The sequence below is a fragment of the Gossypium arboreum genome, chromosome 9, assembly GCF_025698485.1.
Source record: "Gossypium arboreum isolate Shixiya-1 chromosome 9, ASM2569848v2, whole genome shotgun sequence".
Lineage (NCBI taxonomy): Eukaryota > Viridiplantae > Streptophyta > Magnoliopsida > Malvales > Malvaceae > Gossypium > Gossypium arboreum.
This window is the reverse complement of record NC_069078.1, coordinates 85,440,198-85,462,679: the sequence shown is the minus strand read 5'-3', so window position 1 is coordinate 85,462,679 and position 22,482 is coordinate 85,440,198. Positions and strand designations below refer to the sequence as shown.

The 22,482-nt window shown below is 30.1% G+C and overlaps 3 protein-coding genes across 6 annotated transcripts; all 3 read left to right on the top strand.

Annotated features, from left to right (window-relative positions):
* Nucleotides 1–11,156: 11,156 nt before the first annotated feature.
* On the top strand, nucleotides 11,157–12,374 carry LOC108456948 (oil body-associated protein 1A-like). The gene is made up of 3 exons (XM_017755714.2): nucleotides 11,157–11,425; nucleotides 11,499–11,902; nucleotides 11,975–12,374. Exons 1-3 carry the CDS (start codon nucleotides 11,157–11,159, stop codon nucleotides 12,148–12,150), a joined length of 849 nt encoding a protein of 282 aa, XP_017611203.2. The 3' UTR covers nucleotides 12,151–12,374.
* A 1,148-nt stretch (nucleotides 12,375–13,522) lies between these two features.
* LOC108456949 (oil body-associated protein 1A-like) lies at nucleotides 13,523–14,871 on the top strand. The gene is made up of 3 exons (XM_017755716.2): nucleotides 13,523–13,709; nucleotides 14,009–14,412; nucleotides 14,494–14,871. Exons 1-3 carry the CDS (start codon nucleotides 13,591–13,593, stop codon nucleotides 14,670–14,672), a joined length of 702 nt encoding a protein of 233 aa, XP_017611205.1. The 5' UTR covers nucleotides 13,523–13,590; the 3' UTR covers nucleotides 14,673–14,871.
* Nucleotides 14,872–19,245: 4,374 nt separating this feature from the next.
* On the top strand, nucleotides 19,246–22,482 carry LOC108456946 (protein BCCIP homolog). Of its 4 annotated transcripts, none has more exons than XM_017755711.2 (9): nucleotides 19,246–19,511; nucleotides 19,862–20,016; nucleotides 20,149–20,219; nucleotides 20,319–20,543; nucleotides 21,222–21,431; nucleotides 21,557–21,622; nucleotides 21,697–21,798; nucleotides 21,906–21,962; nucleotides 22,165–22,482. In XM_017755711.2, the coding sequence occupies exons 2-9, from the start codon at nucleotides 19,875–19,877 to the stop codon at nucleotides 22,261–22,263; spliced, it is 972 nt and encodes a 323-aa protein (XP_017611200.1). In that variant the 5' UTR covers nucleotides 19,246–19,511; nucleotides 19,862–19,874; the 3' UTR covers nucleotides 22,264–22,482. The 4 variants fall into 4 exon arrangements, with proteins under 4 accessions (XP_017611200.1, XP_017611202.1, XP_017611201.1 ...); XM_017755713.2 differs by having other exon boundaries at nucleotides 19,246–19,517; nucleotides 21,712–21,798; XM_017755712.2 differs by having other exon boundaries at nucleotides 19,246–19,517; nucleotides 21,709–21,798.

The window sequence follows — 22,482 nt, the reverse complement described above, 5'->3', positions numbered from 1 at the left end:
GGGAATTTGAAAATTATAGGTGAAAAAGAGTGGCCACATCCAGAAAGAAAGAAAGGTTTAAATCTTCAACTAGTCCCTGTACTTTAAAATTTTTTGTGATTTAGTTTTCTTTTATTCAGAAATTTAGTTTAACTATTAAACCCGTTCATATTTTTCTTCAAAATTTTCTTATAATAAATTTAGCCAATTTAACATATGAAATGTTAATAAACATGTCGATTTGGTAAATTTTAATGGAAAATATTAAAAGAGTAAACGATTGGATTAGAATTTTTTGAGAATTTAATTTTTAAATTTTTAAGTACAATGACTAAATGTCAATTTTTGCTAAAGCATAGGACCAACAACATATTTTGACCAAGAAGGGTAGTCTTTTCTAGCTTAAATACCATCATGTACCATAAACACAATTATTTTGATTTATGCTTATCTTTGAATTATAATTTTTTTTACTTTAGTATCTCAACTATTATCTTCTTTCCATTTTGCTCCAAAATTAATTGTGTCAAAAAGAATCTGTCACATATTATGTTTTTATTGGAAAAAATTAGAAATAAATTGAGAGAAAAATGATATCAAAGAAAGACAAAAGTTTACCAAAATTAAAAATAATTTAAAAGTCAAAGAATGATTTAAGCTAAAATGAAATACGAGTTAAATAAATGGATTAATTTAATGTAAAATAATTTTTATAAGGTTATTTGAGTCTACCAAAAGACTTGTTCTTCTTCTTCTAGTAGTAAATAGAAAAGGAAGGTAAATTATAAAAGGTTAAATCACTTTTTGGGACTTAAACTTGACAATTTTTCTCATAATGGGAGTTAAATTTTTGTGTCTAAGTTAAGCCTTAAATTTGGCAGTTGTTCTCACATTGGGACCTAAACCTTTTTTTTATTCAAGTTAGGCCTTAAACTTAGCAACTGTTCTCACATTAGGACTTTAACCTCTCTTTTTTGTCCAAGTTAATCCTTAAAAACCTTAAAGTTCAAGTCCTATTGTAAGAATAATTGCAAAGTTCAATGCCTAACTTGAACAAAAATAATTCAAGCCCCAATATAAAAATAATTGTCAAGTTCAAACCTCAAATTGTGATTTAACCCATTATAAAATTTAGAGTTGGAAAAGTGGGAACACGTGGTGTTCAGTACAGAAAATCAAAACCTTTCTGAAGGTCAACCTTCACTACCTAATGCCTTACCTACTCTATATAGTGGTAAAGTAAATGTAAATCGTCATTTTATTTTCTTTAGTTTTACTATTATTTTTAAATTCTTGCATTGTTTTGTATTTTGTTATTTCCGAATATATTTTGCATTCTATTAGGATTAGAAAATATGGGGTATTTTTAATTTAAAATTTAAAATTTATATGATATTTTAATTTGACTATTATTAGAAATTATTATTTAAATATATTTTGTTAAATACCTGAAATCATTAAAATGTTTAAATTCATTAAATCATTATATTTATAAACTAAAATTAAATTAAATACAAAATAAATCTCGGATACTCAATACAACTTTGAATAAGTTATCAAATATTTATAGTATTTATAAAACATTTAAACCAATTAGCATCACAAGTTATTTAAATATCAACGTAGTTAAAAATTTACAAATTTTAAAATCAACAAATTTTATTATAACGTATTTTGTTTTTTATTATGATTAAAAATCAATAATTTGAAAATGTTTTTTTTTATAATCTGAAAAAGAAAATGAATAGCTAAGTTGAAAATTTCATAATTCTTAAAGCAAGGGTTGAAATCTTTGCTTTTATTTTAATATTATTTTCTTATTACCTACTATATAAGTATCACTAATCTAATTTAATTAATATAGACATAAAATGTATTTAGTAAATTATATTTGAACCAAATTTAGCTTCACAATGTTATTTATTTTATCAGTTTAATCCTCAACTTTCAAAAATTAATTAAATTCTTTCTTTTAATAAAAAATGTTTGAACTATTAAATTTATATATTTTTATGATCGTAAAATGTAATTTCATAATTTTAATAGTCTATATCTTTAAATTATTTAAAGGATTAAATCAACTTTTTTCATTTTAAAGAGGGGCCAAAGTATAATTTTACTATTACAAAATTAAAATTTTATAAATTATAAAGGAACTTAAATGAAAATTTATCCATTTTAGAGAAACCGGACCCCTACCAACCCTTTTGGTTCTGCCCCTGTTTGAGACAAAAAGTTAAAAAATGTATCTCAAACCAATAAATATTAAGTGCAATATAATAATAAGGCACGTTACGTTTCTAATGATAAAATACATATTTAAATCTCGAAAAATGACATTATTAAAAATGATAGACATGAAATCTAAAAAACCAATAAATTGGGATGCATGTGCTTTAATAATCACAATTCAAATAATAAATGATTTTGAGTAGGCCATCAAATGAAAATGACATACAAAGTGAAGTCATTGCCCTTCTTGTTAGGTAAAACCAGGGTGATAGTTTGGTGTCCTAAAGTAAATATTAATTTAATTCAAGAAATGACAAAAAGAAATCAAGTTATAGGTAGTTGAGGATATAATGAAGGGGTGTTAAATATTTTCTAGTAGTTTTTACAAAATTTGAAATTAAAAAAATACTAATAGAAAACAAAGATCAGGAATCACAATGCTATACTCATACGAAAAGAAATGAAAAAAAAAACACTAGCCATATCATATAGTATAAATATATATGTATATTCTTCTATTAGTCCATATATTTCGTGGAAGTTGTGGATTTGTTCTTGGTACTTTAATTTGATCGAAATTAGTCATTATATTTTTAAAATTTTAAAATTTCAATTCTGACTCAAACAGTAGTAGTTAAGTTTATTTGATTAATTTCAATTATTAGTCGTGTACTATGTGTACAGTTGTAGATTTGGTCTATATTCTCCAATACTTTTCAAATTTTAAAATTTTATTCTCGACACAAATGACCGTCATTAATCCATTAATTAAATTTTTAGTGAATGATATGTTGAAATATCAAGCTAACATAGCATTACATATACAATTAATATGGTTAGTTTGTCAAATTTTGAAAATAACAAAATTTAATAAATTTAACAGTTATCTTCCGGTAAAACTAAAATCTTACGATTTGGATTAATAAAATTATTCAAATCAAAATACAAAGATTAAATTTATAACTTTCACAAAATACAAGGATTAATAACAAAATTTAACCATATAGAAACCCACCCACTACTTTCTTATTCTTTACGACAAATTTTATTTTATTGTTTTTCTCAATCAAAGCTTTTTGTTTTTAGTCTTTTGTCTCTTTAAAAACATTTTGCATTTCAATAAGAAGTTGCTTTCCACCGGCACTACCTACTAAGTTATGTTTGTTTTCTCTAAAGAAAAACAGCATTAGTATTACACGAGTATAAATTTATTCATTTTTACCTATAATCTACAACCTTTTATTATAGTTATCCATCTTCACTGAGGAGACAAAATTTGAATTTTGGGCATATTTTACTCAACGTATTGAAGAGTTAAGTGCAAACAATAAAAGATATACACCATAACTACGGTTAAATTTGTAATAGAGTGCACCATCTTGATCAACTTTTGATGATTTCATTTTAGCTTTATCACTGTTAAATTGTGCCAATAATGAATTTGGGCTAACCATGATGGCAATGTTAAAATTTCTCAGAAAATTCTTTTGTAATGAAGATGCACAAAATCAGTCTGTAAACGGCCCTAATTTCCTCTCTACTTTTTTGGAAAAAAAATTAACAAAAATAATTAAATGTGAGTTTAGAAGGGCGGTAAGATACGGTGTAGTACGTTTAGCTTACTTTTTGTCTCATGCTTAATATTGTTACAGTATTTAATCTCACATTCATCTCTATTTTTACACTAACCGTAATTAAATACACCGCCCATTTAAACCCACGTTAAAAAAAAATACTAAAACTGCAACTATTAACATCGCTTGTAGAGAAAGCATAGCAGACTATTGACACTGCTACTTCTTTCAAGTAAAGTAGAACGAGTTTTATTTATGAATATCCTTTACTTAGTAGTATCTAGGGGATCTTGTTTTCTAGAAAAATCACTAAGAGAACGGTTAAAAAAAATACTAAAAATAAATTGCGAAAGAGAAAAGTTTGTATATTTTATAATTAAATTTAAATAAAATATAAGTATAGTCGTATATATCAAATATATCAAAACTTACAACGCAAATTATAGATATAATAAAATTGAAATTACAAAAATATATGTATATATTCAAATTTAAATTAGAATAAATTTAGATAATACTCATGTATATGATAAGACTTGAATAACATCAAATGATTTGGATTGAACCTAGTCCCAAAGGTTTAACAAAAATTACTTATTTATTTAATTTCGAAATTGTAAAGCTATAAATTAATTTAATAATAAAATTATATTTTGACCCTTCCTAAATTTTAAATTTTAATTATGACTTTACAAAATGAAAATTTTATAATTTAATCTATTGAAAATTTATAAAATTTTACATTCTTACAATGATGAAATTACATCTTAACTCTTTCTAAAATTTATAATTTAATTTTCACCCTTCAAATAAAATTATCGCTTTACCCATAGTCTTAACCTATCACTAGAGTATGGATTATGGGTGTAATAAAGTTTAAAAAAATTGGCATAATAACTTATTTTACTCTTCAACTTTATAAAAAACTATTTTAGTCATTTATTTAATTTTTTGCCTCTTTTAGTTCTTAAACTTACGTTGTTTATTAAATCAACTCAAAATGGAAGGATAAATTAATATCTATAAACTTTACCGACGTGGCATACACGTGATTGCCGTTTCATCAATTAATTAATTTTTAAATTAATTAATTTCTAACATGACATTCACATGGCAGTGATTTGACCAACTCAAACAATGTAAGTTTAAAGGCTAAAAGAGGCAAAAAAATGGGAGCTAAAATAATTTTTTTTAAAGTTGAAAGGTCAAATAAGTCATTATACCTAAAAAATTATGCAAACCAACTTAGTTGAAATGGTAAAGTTAAAGAGAAAATCATGAGATTTGAAAATATTTTTTTCTAGATTTATCAAAATATAAAAAGATATAAATAACCTCAAAATAAAAATCGGATTAATGGGTCATAATGACTTTATAAATAATAAGTATAGATTAAATCAATGTTTTATATCAAGTCCATTCGCAAACGATAAGGGATTTTATTTTTACTCGTAAGGGTGAGCAAAACTCGATTCGATTCGAAAAAATTTTAAAAAATTTAAATTTTGAGTTCGAGTCGAATTGAACTTTACAATTCAAATAACTCAAATAATTCGAATAATAGATTGGTATAAATACGCCTTTTGTTCCTTCTAATTTTGAAAATGAGCAAATTATTCTCCCTCTTAGCAAAAAATACAAAATAATTTCAAAATAAACTTAGAAAATTCAAAATAATTTTAAAATTCAAAATATTTATAAAATTTATAAAATTTATATATTTTTAAATTATAATTTTTTAAAAAAAATTAAAGAATATATAAAGAAAGTTAATGTAACACCCCTCACCCGTATCCAACGTCGGAATAGGGTTTGAGGTGTTAACGGACTTAAACATTCACAACAACACATAACATATTACCAACCATGTAACGCCCCTAACCCGAATCCATCACCGGAATAGAGTTACGGAGCATTACCGAGTTACCGATTCATTTATCAGATATTTCATTAATCCGATATCTTTTCTTTTCCACGTTCAAGTCTCGTATTCAAGTCATCCGGATCTTTATAAAGAAATTTGATCGTCGTTTTCATTTATTTCATGTAATAATACATTCAACTAATGCTCTAAATAAAATTATCATTTTACCCCTAAACTTTTAATTAATGACGATTTCATCCTTAGGTTAAAATAAAATAAAATTATTGCAATTTAATCTTTATTTCCAGCCGTTATTCTCACACAAATTGATAACAACCTATGAATTCTATAAAATGTCAGAATTTTTCATAATTTCAACACTTTTCAATTTAATCCTTAAAACATGTTTTTCTCTGATCTTGAGCTAAATTAATAATTTCATTCAATTTTGTAATTTAAATAATAAAATAATCCATTTCATGCAAATTGGTCATTTTTAATATTTTTTTTACAAAATTGCCCATAAAATTTTACTTTTATTCAATTTAGTCCATGAGCCTAAAACATACAAATTAGCCATGCTAGCTGAATATTCATACATATTTTCCTCCTCCTCCTCTCCATTCCACATCCTTAATTTATATAACATGCAACAAGTAACATTATCAATAATTTCACTATTTACTTATGTATATTCAAAACTGTCCATTTGCGTCATAGTCACTAAATTATTTATATCTTAAGCTACAGAACTCGAAATTAAGATCCGCTAATTTTCCATGAAACTAGACTTACTTATCTTATTACCATAAAATTTTCAGAATTTTTGGTTTAGCCAATAAGTACAGTTTATTCTTTAAAGTTGCCCCTGTTCTGCTGTCTGACAGTTCCTACCCTTCTTCACTAAGAATTAATTATCTCATCGTACGAGATTCGGATGATGTTCCCGCTTATTTCTATTGAAAATAGACTCTTTAAGGATTTTAAAAATATAAATTTAATCCCTTAATTATTTTTCTCCAATTTTTTATGATTTTCCAAAGTCAGAACAGGGGAACCCGAAATCATTCTGACATTGTCTCACAAAACTTATTATATCTCATGATTTACAATTCCATTTCTTACACCTTTTCTTCTATAAGAAACTAGACTCAATAAGATTTAATTTCATATTTCATTCATCCTCTAATTATATTTCTACAATTTTTGGAGATTTTTCAAAGTTAGACTATTGCTGCTGTCCAAAACTGTTTTAGTGCAAAATGTTGATTTTCATTTTGCCCAAATTTCACAGTTCATACAATTCAGTCCTTACTTAATTAACCCCTCAATTAAAATAATTTTCTCAATTAATACTTTTAATAGACATTATAAGTTATTTCATAACTATTGAAATTCAGAATTTCCACATAAAACTCTAACTTCAAACTCTTTTACAATTTAGGTCCCAAACATTCACTTTCTATTCAATTCTTTCAATAAAATCAGCATATAAACAATTTAAAGCTCTAATTCTATATCAAATCAACATATAATTCCATAACATATTCATAGAAACTTTCAATTTCTTTCATAGAATCAAGAACTAATGAATTCAACAAATGGACCTAGTTGTAAAAGTCACAAAAACACAAAAATTTCAAGAAATAATCAAGAATTGAACTTACTTGCGGTAAAAATATGAAAAACCAGCTTAAGGGAACTCTTCCATGGTGTTTTTTCTGATGAGGATGCAGAAAAATAAAGAGAAATCTAGATAATTCCACTTTAGTCCTAGCTTTATTAAGTAAATTTTGCAATTTTCCAATTTTGCCCTTATTTTCTTGGTGATTTCATGCTCTTGCCGTCCAGCCCAAATAGACCTTGGGTCTATTTTCCTTTTAAACCCTCTTTCTTTTATCATTTAAGCTATTTAATCATTTCCCACAATTTTGCATTTGATACAATTTAGTCCTTTTTGTTCAATTAGCTATCAGAACTTTAAAATTTCTTGACAAAACTTTAATATTAACTTATTAACACTCCATAAATATTTATAAAAATATTTATAGCTCGATTTAAAATTCCCGAGGTCTCGATACCTCGTTTTCAATTCTAATTATTTTAATATATATATTTTTTGTACATTTCACTATTTCAAAATTTTTCCTAACTTCACATTTAACTTATTCTCACTAAATTAATAATATTTCCTACTCATTTGTCGGATTTAGTGATCTCGAATCACTGTTCCGACACCACTGAAAATTAGGCTGTTACAAACCATGCATGGCAAACAAGCATATGCACATCACCAATATCAAACATAACATAAATAGCTAGATTTATAAGTCAGAATCATTAGCTCACTAAAGACCAATATATTTGGCCAAATTATGATAACACATGTTATAAAACTAGGTCCCTATACATGCCACTTACTTGATAATTCTAGCATATGTGTTTATACGATCTCCAACCCTGAGCTAACCTGACAATATTAAAAGAAATAGAAAGGAGGGGGTAAGCTTTACGCTTAGCAAGCTCACATGAAATAATAATAAGCAATTTACTAACATGCTTTCCATAGTAAAACTAACCCAATTGTACATTTACACATGTTCTGGTTGAGCTGCTTTCTTGAGTCACAGTCACTAAATCATTTATATCTGGAGTTACGGAACTCCAAATTAAGATCTGTAAATTTTCCCAAAAATTAGACTCATATATCTTTCCACCATAAAATTTTCAGAATATTTGGTCTAGCCAATAAGTACAGTTTATTATTCAAAGTCTCCTCTGTTTCGCTGTTTGACAGCTTCGACCTTTCTTCACTAAAATTTATTTATCTCATAGTACGAGACTCCGATAATGTTCCTGTTTTTTTCTATTAAAATTATTCTCATCAAAGATTCTAAGAATATAAATTATAACCCATAATTATTTTTCTACAAATTTTAAAAATTTTTCCAAGTCAGAACAGGGGATCTCGAATTCATTCTGACACTGTCTCACAAAAATTAGAATATCACATAATATACAACTCTTTTGCTCCACTATTACCTTTATATGAAAATAGACTCATTAAGCTTTAATTCCATAATTTATTTGAAATTTAATTCAACCTACACAATTTTTAGTGAATTTTCAAATTCACATAACTGCTGCTGTCCAACACTATTTTACTATTAAAATTTACTCTTACATAATTTCACTTAATCCATTTTGTCTTATCGAAGTTCACTCAAATATCGAGCATATTACTCAAAATTTTCTTAAACATATACCTGCACTTATTCATCATGTAATCATGTTCACATGTATTTTTACTTAATCGATTTTCCTGTTGAACTCTTCGGAATAATAACTGATACTCAGTTGCCTGCACATATTTTCACACTTGTAGCCAAAGCTATCTGGGACGCATAGTAGCCTGCACTTAGTACTACACATGCGACCAATTATCTAGTACACATAGTCGCCTGCACTTAGTAGTATACACGTGACCTCATAATAGATCATTCCTATCGTTTCTATTTCGAAGGCTCAACCGGGAAATTCCTCACTTTCCAACATGTTACAATTTATTCATAGTCCTTTTTCAATTTGCAATTTACAACAAATAATCATTCTATAGGCAACCACATTTTATATGATAACAAAATATAATAAAATAAAAAGAAACGATAAATTATTTATGTACAAACTTACCTCGGATCCAGAAATGGAAATTTACCATTCTAGTCCATAACCTTGTATTTTCTCGATTTAAGCTCAAATCTCGATTTCCTTGATTATTAAGGTTGGAAGCTTGGCCAAACCCTAACCATGACTGCTCTTGGTACATTCTGCTGTAGCAAGAAGAAAGGGACACATTTGGGGTTTAAAATTTCTCTTTTAATTCATTTTACCCCTAAATGACCAAAATGCCCTTTTTACTATTCTTTCAAATTTTACCCAATCAAGGCCATTTTTGTCCAACAAGTTATACAATGGTTTAATTATCATTTAAGGACCTCCCATTTAAAATTTCATAACAATTTGATACCTCTAACATGTAGAACTCAACTTTTTTACTTTTTACAATTTAGTCCTTTTTACTAAATTGAGTGCCCAAACGTCGAAATTTTCGAACGAATTTTTCACGAAATCATTTCGTGAAATCGTAGACCATAAAAATATAATAAAAATGAAATTTTCCTCATCGGATTTGTGGTCCCTAAACCAATGTTCTGACTAAGCACAAAATCAGGATGTTACAGTTAAAATTTTAAATTTTTTAAAATAATAATTTTGGGATCTAAATAAATTAATTAATTATTCAAGTTTATGATACTAAAGTATCTTTTTTTTTATTTTGCTTTGAAAAGGTTTCAAATATATATAGTTTCAAATTTATGTGCTCTAACATGTAATTAGTTATACTGTAACAAGATTTTAATTTGACATGTTTAATTTTTCAAGTTAACTCAAATAATTTCGCTTGATTCGACTTGACTCAATTCGAAAAAAAAATTAAATCAAGCTAGGATGATAAAATATGAGTATATGACTCATCAACTCAAAAAATTTTTCACTTAATTCTATTGAATGCTCGCTCTTATTACTTGTAGTATAATATTTCCATCCCTAAGTTCTTATCACAGTGCTTAGTGGGAATATTATTTATTTAGTATGCTTAAATATATAATTTAATTATAGATTAATTTTAATTAATAATTTTAGTCATTTACATGACTTGATGTGGAAAAATTATTATTATTTATTTATTTTTAAAATGTTTTATAATTTTTAAAAGCGTTTTTACTCATATTTTAGTTTTAAATTTAAATTTTTACTGATTATTTTTATTTTATATCTACCTATAATAATAAAATAATATATATATATATATATATAATAAGTTTTCTCGTCTTATGACATTTAAAACTAACCTGCAGCATAAAAGAAGCTAATTAGACGGACAAGCTCGATCCTTTTTTTATAGAAAAAAAGTAGAAATTTTCAAACTAAGGTGGAAATATGTGAATGATATTAAGCAGAATTGGACTTCTCATCTTGCTGCTCCTCTTTTGGTGGTCATACTTGTCTCAATTTTTACCTTCGTCTGCTTTAGCTTACCTGAAAATACAATGACAGCCACAGGGTTGTGTTGATTCACAAACAGATAAAAAGGAGAATGACCTGCGGTAAAAGCTTGAAATTGAAGTTCATGCATATTCTGTTCTTTGGGTTTCTCTCTGGGATCATCGACGTCAATACATCAAAAAAGAAACAGTAATTCATTAGACTGAAGCAAGAACTTGACAATCGTTATATGCATATAGCTTATTGAAGTATAAGTTGAAGACAGAGAAGAGACAGAGAAGAGCTCAATTCTCACAACATGCAGTGCAATATAAAATATAATCACCTTTGATTTTCATCCTCGTCTTCATCCTCAGCCTGGTTTTATGTTTTCAAGTACAGGTGTCAGCATTATGTGATTCTTTTTTTATAATACTAGTATAGAAGATATAATAGCTGTCATGAGAAGCTGTGTTGGTTGCCACGTCTATTGTATTCCCCTCCCACGCGTAGCTCTGCATGCCAACGCAAGCTCCCTATCATGGCAGCTTAAAACCCTCCATGGAGCCTTAATCTCTCTAAACCAGTTACTAAGCAACCACAAAGCGATGTCGAATCATGCGCAAGTTCCAGGCGAGCCCACTGAAACCACCACTTCCCTCGTCGAGACCGCCACCGGTGCCATCCAAGGCTTCCGCCCCATCAAACAAATCCATGAACATCTCTGCGCGTGCGTATTAATCTTCCTTCCCTATTCCGTTTCAATGTTTTTTTAAAAGTTAAATCATTTGTTGTTGTTGTAGATTTCATTTCTATGGCTACGACATGACCCGTCAAGTCGAAGCGCACCATTTCTGCGCACATCAAAACGAAGAAATGCGACAATGTCTCATATATGACACCCCCGAAGCCGATGCAAAGCTCATCGGATTGGAGTATATGATATCGGAGAATTTGTTTTTGACGTTGCCGGACGAAGAGAAGCCGCTTTGGCATTCGCATTTGTACGAAGTGAAGAGTGGGGTGTTGTTTATGCCGCGAGTTCCGGGGCCAATCGAGAGGCATGGTCTGGACAAAGTTTGCAAGACTTATGGGAAGACCATCCATTTTTGGCAAGTCGATAAAGGTGATAATCTCCCTCTTGGGTTACCTCAATTGATGATGGCTCTCACTAGAGATGGTCAGCTCGATGAAGAACTTGGTCGAGGTAATAATCGAAGTGTGTTTTTTTTTTTTATGATTTGGATTTGGGGTATCTGAATGAATAAATGAATGGCAGATGTGGAGAAGCGATTTGGGGTATCATTTGAGAAAGAGAGGGTGAAGAGAGCTGAGTTGACGGGTCCAACACATGGGATTCATCCATTGGCAAATGGAGGTGGGAAAGGGCTGATCCCTAAACTCAGGGAGGTGGATTGTAAGCCTGCTGATTCAGTTCCCCGGGTCTTCGTTTGAATCATCGTATCTTTTGAGTATACCTTTCTTAACAGCAATTACGAGGTGAAACTGATGTGATCAAAGAACAGAATCTACCATTGTCCCTCATGTTTATGTTGTTGTAATTTTGATATTTGTGTGATGTATTGGATATAAATAACATCTTTGTTTTTTTTCAAGTATTTATTCTTAATTATTTGTGTATTTTGATGTATATATTTAATATCAAATCTAATTTGATATATCTACTTCTGATATTTATTCTACCACATGTTGATATACATCAATAAGTTGAAATGGTTGAAATAAATGTAACTAGACCTTCTAGTCTCTTAATTATAGACTTCTTTTAAGTACTTAATTAAGATTAATGGGAGAAATAATTTTATGAAATAGAGATATTATTATTTTGAATAATTTTATATTATATTAATAATTTTAAAATTTTAATTTTAATTTAGTTTTTATTAAGATAAAAATAATAAAATTTATGCTGATGTAATATAAAATTATTAAAAAATACAGATGAAATGACATCAATCTTTTCCATAGATAAAAGACCCTGTTATTAAATTTAATATTTTAATACAGTTTATTGCTATTTCATTTGAAATTTAGGATATAATTATTTTATATTCTAAATGTCCATTGTTTTTGCCACTTATCAAATTTTTAAGTAATATTGAGGGTTAAAGTGCTTAAAAGAGAAAAATCAAAATCTCAAAATTATAAATATTAAGGGTCAATTTGAAATTACACCTTTGTTATTTTATAAATTACCAACTGAATTGATTGATAGATTATACCAATTTAATCACATAATATATATTAATAATTAGGTATAAATAAAAATAAGAAAATATTTAATATTAACCATTTAAGATTTTGTTTTTTATTGAAAATCCATTTCATTTAAAAAAAAAAGTAGAAATAAAACTGAACAAAACTCTCTTAAAGACAGAACAACAAAGTCCCATACCTAGTTACATTGAACAGAGAAAGTGATTGAGAACTTTAATCCCATACCAAACGAAGGTCGTAAGGCTAGTAAACTTAAATTTTATGAGGGAGAAAAGAAGTTGTTTTACTTGAACCGGGTCTCGAACAAAAAAAGACGTCAATACATTACCACGATCTTCTCAACTAATGAGATAGTCAATCATCAATTATGATGCGATGATTCTTTACTCTCATGGTAATGAAAAATGTTTTACCTAAATAAACGATGCCTAGAAAAAATTGAGTTCAGTGAAAAATTAAATTGAGTTGATGGGGGTTGAGGGTGTATATGTAGATTATAGCTGTCAATAGAAGCGATGTTCACTGCCACGTCTATGGTATCCCTTTCCACGCGTAACTCTGCATGCACCATCAACACTCTCAAGCTTCGATCACGGCAGCTTAAAACCCTCCGCCGATCCTTAAATCCCAAACCGCTAATTAGCCAACCAAAAAACCATGTATCACCCTCAAGTTCCAGGCGAGCCCACCCAAACCACCACTTCCCTCGTCGAGACTGCCACCGGCGCCATCCAAAGCTTCCGCCCTATCAAACAAATCCATCAACACCTCTGCGCGTAATTCCCCCTTCTAATCTTCATTTCCTGTTATGTTTCAATGTTTTTTTAAGTTGATATCACATTGTTATCGTTACAACAAAATCTGCATTTAATTACGCTTTTGCGATGTTACATTACGATATAAAATGTAGCTAAAAGAACAGAACAGCGTTTTAGCGACGTTGATGCATAAAAAAAGGTTGCTAATTCCGGCTAGTAATCACCAATGTTTGTTAAACTCGATCAGATCCGTTGGTCTGACTGATCTGAGTACTAGTCCAGAAAGAAATAGTTAAAATTCTAAATTTTTTTTGTAGATTTCATTTCTATGGCTACGACATGACCCGTCAAGTCGAAGCGCACCATTTCTGCGCACATCAAAACGAAGAAATGCGACAATGTCTCATATATGACACCCCAGAAGCCGATGCAAAGCTCATCGGATTGGAGTACATCATATCGGAGAATTTGTTTTTGACGTTGCCGGACGAAGAGAAGCCGCTTTGGCATTCACATTTGTACGAAGTGAAGAGTGGGGTGTTGTTTATGCCGCGAGTTCCAGGGCCGATCGAGAGGCAAGATCTGGACAAAGTTTGCAAGACTTATGGGAAGACCATCCATTTTTGGCAAGTCGATAAAGGTGATAATCTCCCTCTTGGGTTACCTCAATTGATGATGACTCTCACAAGAGATGGTCAGCTTTATGATGAACTTGCTCGAGGTAAGTACACCGAACCCATCAGTCTAGTTCCGGACCTCCAGTTAAATACAAACTATTGAAAGGGAAATAATAATGATGCAGATGTAGAGAAGCGATTTGGGGTATCATTTGAGAAAGAAAGGGCGAAGCGAGCTGACATGGAGGGTCCGACACATGGCATTCATCCATTGGCCAATGGTGGTGGGAAAGGGCTGATCACCAAACTCAGGGAGCTCCATTGCAACCGTACTGATCCTTCATTTGCATCATCACAGCTTTAATATAGTAATCTTTTTAGCAGTAATGCACCTTTCGTTCTCTGCAACAGTTACAAGCCAAGCACTGTAATAAAACTACACAATCTACTTTTGTATCTTATGTTATATATGATGCTTTTTTAAGTATTTGTCTTTAATCTTCATATTATGTATGATGGTTTTAATATGTTTATTAAATCGATGTAGTATAATAATCAACAAATGTTACTTGTAAGTATGGCACTGGTGTTGGGTGCAAGTATGATAACATTCAGGGCGTTTTTGATATTTTTGGACTATTATCAGTCTCCAAGCAAAGCAAAACAATAAAATGAGCTTAAAGAGAAAATATATTTCAAGTCCTTAAAAATTGGTAAAAAAAATTTTTAGACCTTTTTGGCCTCGTGACTTTTAAAGGTTAAAATTATTTTTGAACCTTTTAAAAATTATAAAACATGAACTTTTTTTAGTCTTGGCTTCTGAGCAGTCGCATCAGGGGTTGGACGGATGTTTACTCTATTAATTGATTAACTACTAATTATTGCTATAAAATTTAAAATAATTATATTTTAGATTAGTTATCAAGTGAAGCCGGCGAGTGCCCATAGTTAGTCTGCTTTTCCCAGACCCATCTGTATTAAGTTTGAGAATTCATTCGTATCATGAGGTTCCCAAGAGACTGGAGTTATGGTAGGGAGAGGAACACGATGAATCACAGAAGAATAAGAAACAAATTTCCCTTTTCTTGGGTTCGAGTTAACCAAAATTCCTAAATAGCAAATGCGAACACTGCATGCCGAAGGTGGTTAGGAGAAAAGCTCATTCCTTAGACTTAGAGAACAGGTTAACAGTAAGCCAATTTATTCAAGAGGGCTAAGGTCTCAATTTATAATGAATTGAATTAGACAACACAATATTGAAGAATGTGGGAGATCTTTTCAAGGACTATAAAGTACCACGGACAAAGTTCCTCCAACAAAAAATGTCTACTTCTAAGAAAGGTCCTCGTTCGAATAGTGCAATGCCCACATTTTAAAAAAAAATATTTAATCGGGGGAGTTTGGCTTTCTATATTGACTTCCAAAGGACATTAGAATTGAGGGTTCTGGTATCAATACCAAGAAGATCATAAGCACTAGCCAAAGAAAAGTTCCCATCACTAGTGCACCCCATCATAAGGGGTCAGACCATTGGGCAAAGTCAGATTGAGGGTACTTGATAATACCAATCAAAACTTGGGGTAAATTCAAAGAGGGACATGAAGGCCTTTAATCTTCTCACTTAATGGGTGTTTAATCGATTAACCGACTCAAAATAATATGAACTGAATTAATCGACTTTTCAAAATTTTTAACTATTAATCGAACTGAAATTTTTTCAAAAAAATTAACCGAACCGAAAATTTTTCGGTTAATTAGGTCGGTTAACCGAATTAACTGAAAATTATATGTTTTTTAATTTTTGGTTAAAATAAGAATAAAATTAACCGAATTAATCGAATTAATAGAATTAACAAAATTACCCGAATTACCGAATTATTTTTATAAAATTATATGTTTTTTATTTTTATTTTAGTTTTAGATTTTTATTTTTATTTTTATTTATTAAATTATTTGTAATTTTTATTATTGGGTTGGGTAATTGGGTTGGGCTGGGTACTTGGGTCAATATATATTAGATTGGGTATTTAGCTCTATGTTGGATTGGGTTTGAGTGAATAGTAGGCTATTTATATATTATAATTTTATTTATTAATTTTTTCGGTTAAACTGAAAAAATTCAGTTAATCGACCGGTTTCGAACCGAATTAACCGTTAACCGAAAACTCAAAAAATTATTAACCAACCCCCGACTGAATTAATTCGGTTAACCGAATGATTAACCGAATTCAATCCGTTAACCAAATTTTTTCGGTTTTAACCGAATTTTGCACACCCCTAGCTTATCCCACACTTGTTTAAAAATCACGAGTTCCTCTTCTCTTAAGAATGGTCCCTAAAGCAAATTTTTCAAAGGTCCTATGCCTGACCAGTTATCCATCCAAAAGTTCACAGAATGACCATCCTTTATCACACATCTGAATCCAAAAGTTAGGAGTGAACTAATACTCCGGAGAGATTTTCAGGTCAGTGAAACATTTAAAGCTGATAAAGAATTCCTAGGATCTTGGACATATTTTGCCATGAGCAACTTAACCCAAATACTATCCTTCTCATATATGAGTATCCATCTCAATTTCATAATAAGAGCTTGATTTTTAAATTTGGCAACCGGAATACTTAAACCACCCAGGGCTTTGGGACGAGATATACCCTTCCAATTAACGGAATAGATTTTTCTTACCCTTATTGACTACCCCACAAAAATACTCTGTTAAGTTTATCTAGTAGACTAAAAATGCTAGTCGGGAGTATCCTGATCTGTAAAAAGTATTTGGGAATAGAGGCCATAGTATATTGCAGAAGAACCAACCTACCAACTAGGGAAAGGAGGTTTGCCTTCTAGGCTTTCAATTTGTTTTGGATCTTATCCACAGTGAAGTTAAAATAAGGATTGAAAATCCCAGATATTTTCCAATGTCCGAGGATTCTTGGATTCCTAAGAAATTGACTATCAGAGCCTTTATACATGGCAAACAATTGGGAAAGAAAACTATTTTAGATTTTTGAAATTTAATACACTAACCAGATTCCCTCGTAAATAGAATTTTGAAATTTTTGGAACCTGCTTTCTCGAGGAAAGGAAGTTCCCTTCCCATGCCATTAGTCTAGCTCACCCCGTCTTCTGCGCATCAAAGAAAAGATTTTCGTCTCCAACTCTAATAAAAAAGACATTCTCCACGATATACTTACCCTTACCTTAATGTCAAGGCTGACTGAATTTCATGCTTTTAAGGCAACCTCGATTGGAATTAGACCTCTTGACTTTCCTTCGGGTAGACTAAGAGCTCTTTCTTCAATAAAGGTTTTGAACAGTTTAATGGCAGATCCCCCTCTCTGGAAGGTACGGCATTCAGCTTGTGGATCGAATTGGAGAAGCTTAGGCCGCTCCTCGACGCTCGTATCAATTGCCATTCTTTTTGATCAATTGCATGAAGAATTTGGAGATGAAGAAATTCCATACATAAGATAAACAAGTAGGGAGAGAGATGATCTCGTTGTCTAATTCCACGAGAAGGATTGATCGTTAAAAAATTGAAATTCAAAGTTGGGTATCTTTTTGGAAATTATACGTAGATTATTTATCCAAATTTTATTCTAATATAAGTTCTGATTTAGAATATAGGATTGAATATAGGTTTTTAAGTTGACACGATTCCAAATTTCATGGGTCAGACAATTCAATTTGAATATAAGTTTTTGACTTGACCCGATTCATTATTTAAAATTAAAAAAATACATAAAAATAATTTTACATTAATATTTATATATTTTTATAATTAACTTTAAATAAAAATATTTATTTATTATTTTTAAAACTATGTTATTGGCCTATTTGATAAGCTGAGCCAACTAAGCTTAGACTTGAAAAATTTTTTGAAATTGAATTTAGACTGGGCTAGGTCGACACATGAATACTTCTAAGTTCTATTATTTGTTCAATAAAATAATCTCCATATATAGAGGTCCTATTTATGTTTATTTTAATATAAGTTTACATGTATTGGCTGATTGAGTTTTAGCTCGATTAATATTGTTGCTATTGCAACAATAACAAGGATGTAATTTGAGCACGCTTAATCACGTTTTAACTCCAATTTAATAGTTTATGGGTAAAAGTTAACATTGTAAAAAATGGTTCACATGTCTTTAGTCCATGTATTTTTATTTCTAGGAATTTAATTTCTCTACTTTTCAAAATTTAAATTTCAAAATTCAAATAAAATTGTTAACACTATTAAAACTATACTGTTAAATTTAGGTTCATTATAAAGTCATTTTTAGTTACATGAGTACCAAGTGAGTATTTTATTATTTCAAAATGTTAAACCAACAATTTCAACAAAAAAAGTATCAATATTAAGAACTAAACCTAAAATTTGAAACATGAAAATTAAAGGGACTAAATTTCAAATTTATGAAGAGTACAGAGATTTATGACACATTTTAACCTATTTATATAAATAATTTAAAAGAAAATTATTTGGTATGCTACCAGTGCCTTATAGATACACATGTCAATTTTATAAAAATACTTATGAAATAAAAAAATATTATAAATATACCAAATACTCACACATAAGTTAATAGCAAATCTCAAAAGAAAAATCTTAATAGCAGCTTTTATTTAATTGCTTCAATTAAAAATATTAAGTTTTGCTAAGCGTGATCAAATTACAATTTTATTAATAATTAAGTGATCAAATTATAAAATTATTAATAATTAAATGATTAAATTGTAAATTTACTCATCCTCACGTCTAAACTTTGTTAGAAATTTATAATTTTTGAATTGGAGGAAAATTTATAATTTTTTTAATTGAAGGAATTAAAGTGTAATTTTTTTAACTAATAATCGGATTCGGCTTTATTAAAGTAAATCAAAAGTAAAACCACAAAGTCCAAAAACAAAATAAAACAAAAACGGAAAAGAAGGCCCAAAATTTTAACAATGGCCCGAATAAAATTATCTCCTAAACCATTGATCTACCCATTTCAAACTTTCCTTTCTTCCTCTTCTACTCCGCCCATTTTCAGTTAAAATTTTTAAGGGCACCCTTAAAACTCTGTTAAAATTCATACTTCAATTAAAACCATCACTCTCGTCGCCGCTTCCTCGGCTGTATCTCTTTATTCGTTCGCTTTTGCTACGGCGGCGCCGTTCGCTAGAATCTCCTCTGAAAAACAAACAACGACGACGAAAGCTACGGTCCTTTTTTCCTTTACTTAGCTTAGTGCTGTTTGAATGTGTAATTAATTTTTGAATATTAGTATCTGATGTTTAAAATTGTAGTTTTTTTTTTTTTCTAAAATGTTTTATGCAAACTTTAAATTGAGTAAAGTAAGATACTTTGTTCTCTAAATGATAAATTGTTAATGCATTAGTAAAATCTGAAAAAAGAAAGTACAAAAAAAATATGTAATCATAGAATAAGTTATTTTATTAGGCTAGGGATTTAAGGTCTTTGATCCGGCACCTTTTCTGCAAAACCTATATATGTATATGTGTGTGTATACACACTACTAACCCTTGATTTGCTGCCAACTTTTCAGCTGATTAACGAAGATGCCGCGGAAACCAGCTAGGCATCATAGATTGTTACCAGTTCGGCCTTTAACTTTCTCACCATTTGCTCGTTCTGTTGCTCGAGTTGCTACTGCTTACCTGGTTAAACATTACATGCACAATGCGGTGCAGCAATCTGCTGGTTTGTTTTTTTCTTTATTTTGTGTGTGTGCTTAAAGTGATAAATAATTGCTTTTCTGTTGCTGTTATCTGCTTGACTTTTACTGGTATATTTTATTTTCGCATTCTTATTATTTTCTGGCCTAAACTGTAGGTGATGAATTTAAGGAGAAGTTAAAAATCATAGGCAGACACTCCGAGTCATCTGAGGATGAAGAATTTGATGTAAGTACTTAATTACAGGTAACGTTGATTATACTATGAAATATATCTAAAGGTTTTTAGTTAATTTTTCCCTTTTCTTTCTCCTTCTATCTTTAAAAGGGAGTTGTCCAAGCAGATTTTGCATTCTTTGACCCAAAACCAGATGATTTTCATGGTGTGAAAACATTGCTGCAATCCTACCTTGATAACAAGCAATGGGATTTGAGCGGTTTTGTGGACTTGATATTGGGACAAACCACCGTTGGAACTGTCGTTAAATTAGAGGATGATGAAGACAATGGAGTTTTTTCTATAATTACTGCCCTTAACTTGGGGAGATACAAGGTAAGAAAGTTATTCTTTTGATCTGAATGGCTGTTAAGTGTTCTTTGTTGAACTGTTTCCTATTGGCAAGATTAATTTACTGACCCTAAGTTGAAATTGATATACTAAAAGGTAATCCATACCATTGATCTGCTAAATATTGCACCATCCTGGTTTTGCCATTGTTGGAATAGATTAAATAGTCACCTTGTACTTGATTGTATAGAATCTTAGTTAAAATCCCATAAAGAGAATAATGGACCAAGTTAAATGACCAATATCATCCGATGTGATAGATCAGGTAGTAGACAACTATGTTGGGTCTTTCTTTTCATTTTTCTTAAAGTGACTGCATCTGAGGCATATTTGGATATAGGTATGAGAATATGATCTTCTAAGTACATTTCAAATGCATGGAAATCTTGAAAAAATTTGAACATACCCATTTTTTATCCTTCTCGTAATCCAACACTCACACCTGAGTCTAGGTAACACAAACAAACAAAACTTTTAAATGAATCTTTCTTGTTGTACTGGTGGTTGATGCCTACCTAAAGGCTAAATATCTTTTATTCCTTCTCGAACTGTGGGTTCTTCAATAAAGTTTATCTGTTGAGGTGCTATTTCTTGTGTCAACATGCGAAACCCTTATATACCAAATGGTGTAGCTAAAATGTTGTGAATGTTGTTGTTCGCTAGGATCACAAATGTATTACAGAGCTCAAGGAGTTCCTTCTTAACATATGCCATGAGAAAGATAAAATAGGAAACTTGAGATCACTTTTGGGAGATGAAGCACAGAAAGTGGGTCTCTTGGTTTCCCAATGTGTAGTGAATCTTCCTCCTGAACTCTTGCCGCCTCTTTATGATGCACTCTTTGATGAAATTTCATGGGCTACCGAAGATGAGGTTAGATTTTGAGTAATGTGTTATACTTAATAAAAAGTATTATCTTCTTTTTTTACCAAAAGCACTTATCATTGATAGTAAACTTATATATATATATATATATGTTATTGTTTCACTTTTTGAAGCCCACAGAGGAGTTGCGTAATTCCTTCCGGTTCAAATTTTACTTAGTAGTAAGCAAATTTTACAAGGTATAAGATCTTTCTTGTGCTGCTTTTACTTTTCATATGAGCATATTTTGATTATTCTTTCCCTGACTTTCAAGCTGAATCTACAGCAGAAGAATGCAAATCAGAAAAGGTCTTCAAGCACTGACAAAGATGAGGCTTTCTTATATATTAAGCCTGAAGATGAGATTTTGCATAAGGTATTGATTCTTTGATCCATGTAATGTGTAATGCCATATGTTTTACGTGTCTATTGGTTTGTTTTCGTTTTTACATTTTAATGATTTCCTTTTAAAACACATTTCAGCTGAGCATGTGGTCCTTCCTTTTTCCATTGCAAACTCAACAGGTTGCAACTCATGAGGTTAGTAGAACTCAACATCAAATTTATCATCATCGATCCATTTTAGTTCATCTCTGAATTCTGTTTTTGAGATCTAAAATTTTGATAGTTCACTAACTTGTCTTTACCGTTCTTTTTCAGACCAATGGGGTATAATTACCTTTGTATTCTTGTTTTTGATCAATAACTATAATTATCTTCCAACGGTCGATCTTTTTTGCAGCTAAAAAATTACCAGCTAACAGGGATTGTTATGGCTGTCAAAGCAGAAGACATTTCCTCATTCCGACAACAATTGCATGCTTTGATAAATGGATCTTGAATCTCGTTGAAAGAATGCAAAATTTTTGACACTTTAAGTACTGTATTTGTAACTTAAACGATTTTGCACGAGTTTGTTGTTCCGATAAATGTTGAAGATGCAACCCGATTATGGAGAAGTTGCAGGAAGGTAAGAATCAGACTCCAATTGCAAGCATAGCGAACACTCGGACCTGATTTAGGTGACATTTTTGTTGGAATGAATTTTGTTGTGATATAA